Here is a 12017-nt window from a genome sequence, read left to right as displayed (position 1 = left end):
TGGAGCTGAAACTATCTTTGCTTTGCAGCTTGCTGGTAACATCGATGGGACATATTAAGCTTACAGATTTTGGACTTTCTAAAGTGGGCCTCATGAGTATGACAACCAATCTCTACGAGGGTCACATTGAGAAGGATGCCCGAGAGTTCCTTGACAAGCAGGTCTGGATTATATATTTGTTGTCTTTGTTTCCTTGATTCATTTTGAATTTTTATATTGTGCATCGGGGGTTTATCAACCTAGTGTTGATAAACTAGTGTTGTTAATTAGTTAACCTAGTGTTGTTAATTAGTGTTAAAAGCTGCAGTTTGGTAGGTGCACAGCAGAGGTAGGTAGTAAGTAATAACTTACAAACGTAAAGGGTTATTGGGTAACAATATAGACTTTATTGGGAGTAGTTTGTACAATTGTACAGACATTAGGGAGAGCTTTGTAAATATTTACAAGATAAAAGAAGGTTTATGGATTTAGTAGGGAGTACATGATCTAATAGGAAATACAGATTATGGCACCTTCCTTAATAGAAGTGGGTAGTGATAATATAGGTATTAAAGAGAGGAAAACAAGGACACAAACAGGGAACGGCGTTAAATACGGAGGCGATGGAAATGCTGCATTGTACTACAAAGAGGGTGATTTGGAATAAAACATTTTTATACGACTTTTTATGTGCAGATACGGAGATATATTTGTCAGAATACTTGGGAATCAGGGTTTTTTGCATAAGGCCCTTTTCTGTAATTTGTACTAAATTACATTTAAAAAGGACCTCTGTCTTTTACCACGCTGCTCCTGATTTTCCCATTCTTCCCCTCCTCTGTAAATTGTTTAGCAGTTACTGCAGGAAGAATCTTTCAAATCTGTGTCTAAGATATTATCCCTGAAAAGCAGCAATAATTTACTTTTCTCTTTCTGGGTTTGGGATTTACTGGATAATAGGTTTCCGGACAACAGATCACATACCTGTAATTGCAATAAATGTCTGGGTAATTCTAGGTATTTTCTTTCTTTACATCTGTAAAGTATAATGTCTACACCTGACCTTTTCCATGTAATCTGTTTGGTTCTGCTTTTTCCACTTCCTTTCCAAGCGCATTCTTTTGTGAGAAAAGAGGAAGCACACTTATAATTGTGCGAGAAGGAGCTCGCTTGTCTGTCATGTTCCTTGTATTGTTCTGCCTGTTGGCACTAAATCTGCATCTCTTTATGAACCTTAAATATGTATATTATAATATAATGAAGCCATTATTGTCTGAATCAGAATTCTGGTGGTAATGCACAGAGTCAAGTTAATATTTGAGTCTACAAAATAAAACTAAATTGTCTATCAAGATATAAGCACAATGGATTGTGGGTATGTTTGTATCTACACTAGGAATTGCACCTACTAGTGTGATTAGTCCTTTACTTTGTGGACTTGAACATAAAGAGCCTCTTTTAGAGAGGAGCAAACAAATGAGCAGATTTGCTCTTGGAGCAAACCATGTTGGAAGGCAAAGAGTGCAGATGCATTTATTAATTTGAAAATATACTGTCTGATTTTGCATGCAGCACACACATACTGAACATCTTTTATTTATTACGCTACAATTTAGAGTTGAGCTATAACACCCCCCCACCCTTCCAACTCTAAATCTGTCCAGTGGGACTAAAACTATTGTCCACCATGTCGAAGATATTTAATTTTGATATAATTGGTGAATGTAGAATTACTTATCAAGAGCATTTTTTTTTTATATAAAATTTTAGGAGGTCTGTTCCTCTACACAGTACTATTTACCAGTTATCTTGGCAGGTGATGAGGGTTTAATAGAAGCAGGGATAGTGTTTTGTTTTGTTTGGGTTTTTTTTATCTTATAGAAAACTCCAGCTCCCTCTCATTGTCTATCCATATGAAAAATTGTACTTGAGTGAAACAGCGGTAAAAAAAACCAGAGGGAAGTCTGTGAATCTCTGTAGACTACTGTTGGCGCTTATGATGCATTGTACAATTAAGGGTGCTAAAATCTTAGCTATGGTCCATTTGCTTTCCTCACGCCTCATTACCGTCTGTCCACAATCTGTGTATTCCGAAATGTCTTGGAAAAATACCCCGGAACAATAGCATGTCTGAATTTATGTTTACCTCGCTTTACTCTTACATTATAAATGAAGTTGTTCATTGCATCATTCTATATTTACTACTGTTAATTGAAGATGTAGCTTTTTTTTTTCCCCCCCTGTTCTTTTAAACATATATAATATGTGAAATGAATTGGCAACAGGATGTACTCTACCTTACATTTAGCCATAATAGCTTCCATAGTGTTTCTAAATGCAGTAGGAAATAAAAGAAGATTATCTTGTGAAATTTGCAGAAAATGGATGTTTATTCGCTTTAATCTGCTCAGCTCATGTATAACCTTCCATTGCCCCAGTGTATACTTGCTGTAATTAAGCAGCCGTGGCTCATCCATCACTTGTCAGGGGAAACTAGACCACGCTTCGCATTTATATATGCACAACGCACAGGAAGGAAGCTCAAATAACATTTCTCAAATAGAACGCTGAAATATATAGCTTTATTTTCCACTGTAATAGAAATCTTGCCGGTAAGGAAAAAGACACACCCAAAAAAAGCTGAAATAAGTAATTTCAGAGAGATAAAGAACAGAGAAAATGTTTTGGCACACAGATTGTAAAAGAACAAAATGCCCTTTTGAGCATATTTATCCAACCAGTTTATTTATTCAGTGTCTAGTATGCGCCTTATTTGTTGTGTTTGTTGATCTTATCTGGCTTAGTTCTTTTTATTCCTCCTTTTGGGTTTTTTCCAATCTAGAGAACTTTTCCACTGATAATTCTAAATTCAAAGACATTCATAACACTTTCTTACATACGAGCAAATCACAAACTTATTTGTATGGATAAAAAAAAGAAAACATAGTTTATCATCTTATATCTATTGGTTTTCAGGTCTGTGGCACACCTGAATATATTGCCCCAGAAGTAATATTGAGGCAAGGATATGGGAAGCCCGTTGATTGGTGGGCGATGGGAATTATCCTGTACGAATTTCTGATTGGTTGCGTTCCATTCTTTGGGGATACCCCAGAAGACTTGTTTGGTCAGGTAATCAGTGGTAAGTAGAAGAATAATTAAGTTGATGATTATTGTTGTTGTTGTTACATGTTAATATAGATTTCTTGCAGTTCTTCTACCAAGTGAACTGCGTGGGGACGAACTAAAACTAGGAGCATTAGGCTGGGTACACACTACAGGTTTTTCAGCCAACTATTGGGCCAATCACACGATAAACGACCATACGGCTCGATATCGCATTAGTGTATACGCTGTAACGATGAACGATCATCGTTCCAAGGCTCATTGTAGTGTTTGATTTAATTTTTAAACAGGACTAAAATTGTTGTTCAATGAGGGAACAATGTCGCTCCATTTCTGCAGTGTGTATGCACTCAGGACCGGCAGTGTCCATAGATCTCTATGGAGTGTGCAGAGTAGCAACCTTTTCAGTCAATGGTTATGACAGATAAAGAGCACAGGTCTGAAGGTTAATCATGTGAAACATGTTTAGTGTGTACACGTGTAATTTTTATTTGTTTTCATTTTTATTTTTTTTAAATCGTTGGTAAAATTGTTAGATATTTCATCTCATCAGGAGAAATTTTCTGTAGTGTGTACCCAGCTTTAAAATGACCAATACCTTACATAACAGAGTAATCACTAGACAAACAGGAACCCTGATTTAGATAACTGCCTTAGGTGACAGTTCTATTATCTCCAATATAGCTACATAGTTCTCAAGGTTGATGACTTGATAAAGGTCCAATGCTAGAATAAAAATGTCATTACTCTGTATTCTTGAATAAAACACAATGCTTATTTGTAACAATGAAACAATAATGTCAGACTCTCTCTCTATATTTATGTTTAATATCTGATGTGTGTGTAGATGTATTTTTGTTAGAGAATGACTTACAGCCAATTCCTAGATTTAAGCAATATTCAGTCTATGGATTCACATTTGACACTATTTAAATAGCAAGTAAAGTCACTAACTGACATTAATATATTCCAAATCTGTGGATGATTGAGATAATCAATGTACATGAAACAACTGGAGTGTTTTATACTTAACTGTGTCCCCCATGCTCTGTTATGGCCGTGTTAAGAGAAATGTGGTAACTTAGCAGCCAGACTGATTGACAGCTTGGAAGACTTGGGTGCTGATTTAGAGTAAGGTGCAAATTTGGCCGAGGTGCAGACTAATGTGTTGCACTGTAATGGGAGCAAATGGAAGCCTGTTTTGAGCGCCGGACAAGCGCTGCATGCTGCTCACACATTTTGCCCAGCTCTATTTTTTTACTGCACTTTATCATACCTCCCGATTTGAGGGCTCTTTTTCGCCATCCAACATCAATACAGCTTTGTCCTGAGTGTGGGAATTTTTGGGGTATTTGTCCTTCACTGCTGCTCTGTGGCCAGGCCCCCATCCCGATGCTAGATTCCTAAATGTTGGGAAGTATGTTAGACTCCTGGATTTCTGGGAGTCCACCTGGATTTCTTGGAGAGCAGGGAAATCTCCTGGTTCCTGGCCACTTCATTAGTTAAGTAGCAGGGGCAGTGCTAAGGACGCGATTCTCATGTCATGGTGGCCCCTCCCATCATAGGCTAGAAATTGTGATGATAGTTTATGGGGCAGGGCTAAATGGCACGATTCGCACCGTCCCGCCCCCAAACGCCCACCTCCTTCCCGAAACTCCCGAAGTTGGCAAAGATGGTTTTATGTTTGAACTAGGTTGTGACCCCCCCCCTCACAACTGTAAATCAGGGTTATGTTTTAATTTCCTCCCCCCCTACTATCTCGTAGAATGGTATTTCCTGGTGCAGACTTTGCACAGAGTAGCTAGATATCCTGCTAATTCTAAAGCAGCCCCTCGATGTGCACAAATGCACTGTGTGGATTGGCCCATTCATACACCGTTATGTCATATTACCTGAAATGCCTGCCGCATCAGCTTTGTTTGACGTAGATTGTTTTAGAACACGTTCATAAAGATTTGGGAGGAGCCTCAGCTCTCTGTAATGGAGATAACACATTACTTGTTAACAGAGCTGCTGTGAAGTGTCAGGATATCACTGAACAGTGCTTTTATTTATTTCCAAGGTTCATATCTGGTGGTGGACATTTTTGGCTGTATTTGTAGTCCACGGTGTAGATTTACTAAAGCTGCTTAAAAGAAAAAGTGGAGGTGTTGCTCATAGCAACCAATCAAATTCTGTCATTTATCTCACATTCTAGAAAAATGATCGCTAGAATTTGGTTGGTTGCTGTGGGCGACAGCTTTACCTTTTAGAAGTTATAGTAAATCTACCCCTAGGTGTACATGCATTCTTTTACTTCTGTTTTCCTCTTTTGTGAGATGATGTCAGTTATTTCTATTTTGTAGCCATCGCTACAGGTTCACGTTCGAATGTAAAATAATTCAGTACCTCTCTGCATCTAATTTCTATAATTTAGTGTGTTGTCTGTGGGCATAATTAGACTATACCTTACCCAAAATGTTGATTATTTGCAAAGAGTAAAACTGGGCCAACGCCGGTTAGGGACATGCAGTCACTTGGCTCACCACTGGATTACACTCACCGGGTGCTGTCTTTGCAAATAAAAGAAAATAGCCAAATAAACCTTAATGGGACTAACTAGGGGGCTCTTATAGTAAATAATGCAAAGCAGAAAGCAAACAAAGAGAATTCACAGATTGTTAATGAGTTCACTGAGGGTTATTACAAGGTAATGTTATTTATATAACAGCTGTTCTTCTTTCATTTAAAATTCAATAACCTTTCCGGTGTGAACCTGCAGGCTGACCCCAAGTACCATTACGCAGCTTGTGGCAAAACTAAATGATAATTAAACAAAATCCCTTATTTCCCTACCTGCTGTTTCCACAAATTTCCCAGATGCATTAAAAAGCGATGTTTATGGCAGCACATCTATGATCATAATGGCATTTATTCTGCATAATGTACTGTACAGAGCTGGTGTAGTTTGCTGGTTCGTTATGTTGTACAGAGTATATGTTTATTTTTATTTTTTTACTCTCTTGCTGTGTGTGTGTATATATATATATATATATATATATATATATATATATATATATATATATATATATGTATGTATATATATATGTATATATATATATTATATTTTATTTAATATGCAATATATACTATATACTGCATATCGGCTACTGATCTCTGAAAATATTTACATAATATATGTTGAACATAGTTTAGCTCGCGCATGTAAATGATATGGTTACACTTTGACGCGCCAGTAGCTTAGGGAATCAACCAGCTTTAATTAAGGCAAGCGGCAAAACACTGTCCTGGCTCGAAATGCCTTCCAGCAGAGATGCATATTCATAACTTATACTTTAAATCCAAATTACTCTATTTTAGAAATGGCAGCCAAGTTGGCATGCAAGATGTTTTGCTTTTTAAATAGTTCATTTTGGCCTTTAAAAACTTTTGAACCTTCACCACTGAAATGTATGCAAATCTGCCACAATATTAAAATGAATTTAAAGTATTTTGAACATTTTTACATTTGAATCACATTATTTCTCATATGACACAATGACCATAATATAATTGTGTTGCAGCAAAAATGCAGAAATGAACATAATGGCATCTCCATGACAAATATATATCCACATATAAGACACACATTAGACCAGTGGTTCCCAAACTTTTGCAGTTCGCGGCACCCTTAGAGTTTCCATAATTTTTTCAAGACACCCCTCCAAAATAATTACCGAGCAGTCCCGTTTTTTAAGTAGTCAAAAAAATGTAGTAAGTATTTAGGTCAGGACAGAAATATTTATTTAGTTGTATGCAAAAATAATACACATAAATCCAAGGGAAAATAATATTTTTATATATTTTTTTTACAATTATATTTCTGTCAAAGAATAATTTACAGCTAACACACTCTGTGCCTCCTGCATCCACACACTCTGTGCCCCCTCAGCATCCCCCCTCTGCCCCCTCTGCATCCGCGCTCTGCCCCCTCTGCATCCGCGCTCTGCCCCCTCTGCATCCACGCTCTGCCCCCTCTGCATCCGCGCTCTGCCCCCTCTGCATCCGCGCTCTGCCCCCTCTGCATCCACACACTCTGTGCCCCCTCTGCATCCGCGCTCTGCCCCCTCTGCATCCGCGCTCTGCTCCCTCTGCATCCCGCCATGGACAGGAAGAAGAAAAAAAAAAGAAAAGAAAAAAACTTACCAATCCTACAGCGCCCAAATGTCTCAAATTACAGTCACTGTGGACGGAGGTCAATTACTCCGAACCTCCACCATCACAAGTATCTTTTCTATACCCACGCTATCTTATACTCCCCACCCACATTAAATGGAAAAACAGGCATCATCGACCTCGGTTAAAGCTAAAATATTCTGGTTTGCGCACTATTACTTATTTTGTTTGTACAGTTACTTGTGTTGTTGTTTATGTATTGCTTTTGATGGCTTCAAAAAATAAATAGATTTGTTACTTTTAAAAGATATGTGTATATATTCCTTTTTTAATAATATAGGTCAAATAAAAGTCAATGAAGCCATTTCCACCATTGTATTCTAAAATTTGTAACATTGCATTTATAATTTTAGAACACAACACAGCCAGTTTTTCGTGCGTTACCAGTAAGCACCTGGGAAACGCATTACAAATCAGTAAATGATGGCTAAAGCTCGCTCTAGTTTTCATACGTGTTTATCCATTTTCCCAGCACAAAGTTGAAATTTAATGAAATGAAAGTGAATAAGTGGACATTTCATGAATTCCATTTTAATTGTAACACACGGCCAACTAAACTCTACGGGGCAGATACAGTTGTCTGAATGTTCCTCAGAATATCACGGACGCGCATTTTTACCGTTGCCATCGTAAAAAATAATGATCATTTTTCCTCACACTTCTATGGTGCACGAGCAAAAATGAGCAATTTGTTAGTAAAAAAAATTAAAAATAGCGTGCGGTATCTAGCGGCCGTTCTGGATGCACTTTTCACAGAATTTTTTTTTTTTACAATTCCCTCAGCCCTAGCCCCTGCCCCCATAAGTGCTAAATTTAGAAATTGTAACAGAGTTAAAGGCATTCAAGAAAGGCCAAATGATATAGGACACCTTCCTCTTAACTGCAGCTATTCATTTTCATGATAAAATACAACGTAATTCTGTAAGAACCGCTGCAATAACCATTTATTTTAGACAATATTTAAAACCATCTCTTGTAAATATTTCTTTTTTTATACCCCATTCATACTGCACCAAAATCCCGGGTTTTTGCCGGGGCGAGCTCAAACGATCCGGGTCTTGGTGCAGTATGAATGGTACAAGTCAAAAATACCGGGTCTAAAAACCCGGGTCTTCAACCCGGGATTTATCGAGGGGTAATTCCCGGGTCGGACCCGGGTTGCCTGCACTATGAATGGTGCAACCTGGGTTTTTCAATCCGGGTTGCACAGAAAACAAGCTGATTGGCTGTCTGCCTGTCTCTGGAGGATGATGTCATCGGTGGGAGCCCGTGGAAGATTCGAGAAGGAGTTTAGGAGAAATGGTGGAGTGCAGATCAAGCTGAAGCAGAATCGGAGTTTGTTGGAGAAAATTGCTTTTATTTCACTGAAAAAGTGTGTATTAACAGTAAACAATCACCACCCACTTTTGCATCATCTTAATGCGTCAAAAAACCAGTCACCTTTCAATGACATCACCATTTTTCAGCCAATGAAAACTGCTCTGGTGATGACTCCCACAAATTGCCAGGGCACAGACTTGTGCAGTATGAATGGGGTCAACCCGGGAAATTCCCTGGTCCGAGGTGCAGTATGAATGGTGTTTCTGAGCTGGGACGCTCCGAGCCCTGGCAAAAACCCGGCTTGAAAAACCCAGGATATTGCCAGGGCGGCAGTATGAAAGCGGTATTAGGGTTATTTTTGCATGAAAGCCAGACATCCCATTATGAGCTACGGTAGTCTCCCTGTCTCAAAAACCATGAAAAACTCCAAAGTGATATGTCAAAAATTCTTATCAAAACATGATAGGACCCAACAGTTAAAGAAAAACACGACAAAAAAAAAAAATCAGCGCAGTAAAACAAAATGTCAAAATTAATCACAGTAAACTGCAGGTGGCTGAATTAATTGCTAAGATGCTTATTTGACGTAAACACACGCACTAATCATTAACGAATACAAGTGCAAATTGGCATTTTACCGTACAGCACAATTTTCACATTCTGATTATTTATACTCGTATACTTTGAGTATTCCAGAAAATCAGAGACAAAATGGATTTGACTCATTATTCTATTTAGAATTAAATAGAAGTGGGTTTTAATTATATGTATCATGAAGTAGCCTCTATTGTATAATAAACATGAGACTTTAGATTTAAGATGTAAAGCTGTTCTCTACATCCGGTGTACCGTCATTTACCTCTGTGTGCTAATAATTATATTGCTCTGAGCGCTAATTAAATAAATATTGTACTGTTCTTCACAACGTGAGTGCAAACTGCTTTGCAAGGAACCCTTCTTGTAATTGCTAATAACACTAGTTAAGTACGGTTGAGGGTTTTTTGTAGTCTCTCTCATCAATTAAGCATAATTCAGACTTTTCAGAGGCAATCACAGGATTTCTAGAGGGGTTTCCATATATGTGGTTCCAAAGGGAAAATATTTGTACATATGACTAGTCCCTCTCCTGCTGTAATGTTCATTGCTAGACTCATTGGCCCCTTTCACGTCTCTCACTGCCCATTTTCATGTCTTATTGCTCACTGGTCCTCCTCTTATCTTTCACATTCCATTGTTCTCTCTCCTCATTGACTTCCCTCCTCATGTTACCCTCTTCTCATTTCTTCGTGCAATTAAACTGCTCATACTTTACCTCCCCACTATCCTTCTAACTTACCTGTTGTCAGATTGCTCTGCTGCTCAGCATAGTAGTTTGAACCCTCTTCCTCTCTGAGTTCGTTTGATTGATGCACTAGTGTGTTGGCCCATGTGCCCTGTATTCTGGTGATCTAATCTCATTGGAGTGTCGTGGTCATAAGCAGTTGCTGCTGCTGGTAATTGACGCTCTGTGCCGTCTCCTCGGTGCGCTGAGACAATGCTTCCAGGAGACCGTGCTGCAGTCACATTACCCTCATGTATACCCTAACCTGAATTATCTGCAGCTTTGTTAAGGAGTAAGGTGTGAGGAAATATTTCCACCACTTGTCACTTAACTAAAGCCACATTCTGTAAGATAGTGCTTATAAATGATAATTACATTTCATTTAATTATTTTGTATTTTTATTGTCTGCCAGCCAAGCCTGAATATATAGTTTTCATATCTTAAGCATGAAGGTGAAATACTTTGTTTAGTCTTAACCTGACCTCCCACTGCAACTTTGTTATAGTGTGATATCCCCTCCCACCCCCTTTCCTATAATAAACGCCACCTTCTGTACCACACAAATGATGGATTGTAAATACAAGGGTGCTACTAAATGTTAACGAAAAGCTGAATTTGCAAAGCGTAACATTTTAGTTAGATTTGATGGGATGTCACTGGCCCCTCCCATGTGTATAAATCCACCAATCACGGCATTTGTCAACTTGAAAACTGTAAACTAATCACTTTTGTTTCTGCATAAATAAAGATGTCTGCAGTCAGCAAAGGAATGGGGCAGGTATAGAAGCAGTGAAGCCTACATTTAAATACTTTCTGCTTCATAGATGTCCATAAAACTCGCACAGTATCCACCTTTGACATTAACTTCCACTTTACTGCTTATATATATGTTGGGCCTTGTGCCAGTATTGACAGACATTGTAAAGAACGGATTTCTCCCATGGCTGCCTTGGTAAAGGTCACATGAAGCATTCTGGACAGATTTAGTTGAGTCATGTTGGGTATATTGGTCAAGAATACATAAGCTTTGATATATATTGCTGTCCGGTAGTGGATGTACTTGTTTTTTAACTTTTTTTTATTTTTTTTTATTGGGTAACAGATGAAATAAATTGGCCTGAAAAGGATGACGCTCCGCCCCCTGATGCTCAGGACCTCATTGCCTTACTGCTCAGACAGAATCCACTGGAAAGAATTGGGACAGGTAATGTGCATGGATAATAGTGAAGTATACTTTATACACTTATTATTATTATTATTATTATTATTATTATCCTCTATACAAATAAATAACATACAATGATACGAAACTTAAGGTAATGATGGCGCTGCCCCAATGAGCTTACAAAAGGTGGGGGGAACAATTGATACGTATCATAGGCAAAATGAGGGAGGGGGTTCCTAGTGCTTGGAAACCCCCCTCAAAGCCTAGGGCACTGTATAATTGAGGTGGCTGGACCCTGCTCCTGCTTCACACAGCTCTGCTTGAAAAGGGAGAGCTGTGTGCACCTAACAGTAGTGCACGCAGCATTGCCTGTGTATATTAGGAAGAGTTGGAGAGCAGCCAAGCACTGTCTAAAATTATAGCCACGCCTCCATGCATGCTGGTCACATCCACTGGTGGCGTGGTGTGGAAACCCCCCTCTACAAATCCTGCGTTTGCCCCTGCGGAAGCAAAATATTAGTTGTATCCGATGTTGATGAAAGTGTGTTTCACTGCTGCAAGGCAGAAGCATTACCAGATAACCATTTTAATGCAGCCACTGGCGACTGGTATTTTGGTGCAGCAACTGGTGATGTGGTACAGTTGGAGTGAGGACAGAGAGAATGACCATGTTTCCTACCTAAACATCCCATTGAGAGGCATCGTGCGAGGTTGTGGAAGTTTATTAAATCTCTCCCCTGAAGGTGGATACGTGGTACTGTGGGCAGTTTTGTCATGTCATTGTACGTGCTGTAATGACAGCTCTACTTACAGATCCGAGAGTGGCCACTAAAACGGCTTTAATCAATAAACTATTTAACACTATCAGGTCTACTTATGAAAAGATGACA

The 12017-nt window shown here is 38.7% G+C and overlaps 1 protein-coding gene across 9 annotated transcripts in view; it reads left to right on the top strand.

Moving 5' to 3' along the window:
- The window catches only part of MAST4 (microtubule associated serine/threonine kinase family member 4), a 592623-nt gene that overhangs the window by 559746 nt on the left and 20860 nt on the right, over positions 1-12017 (top strand). For all 9 annotated transcript variants that reach the window (XM_075182588.1, XM_075182552.1, XM_075182596.1 and 6 more), the window contains 3 exons: positions 29-161; positions 2956-3121; positions 11065-11166. In XM_075182588.1, the coding sequence (XP_075038689.1) occupies positions 29-161; positions 2956-3121; positions 11065-11166 (401 nt within the window). The remainder of the gene's footprint in view (positions 1-28; positions 162-2955; positions 3122-11064; positions 11167-12017) is intronic.

Source organism: Mixophyes fleayi, chromosome 1 (genome assembly GCF_038048845.1).
Source record: "Mixophyes fleayi isolate aMixFle1 chromosome 1, aMixFle1.hap1, whole genome shotgun sequence".
Classification (NCBI taxonomy): Eukaryota; Metazoa; Chordata; class Amphibia; order Anura; family Limnodynastidae; genus Mixophyes; species Mixophyes fleayi.
This window is presented reverse-complemented; position numbering and strand designations above follow the sequence as displayed.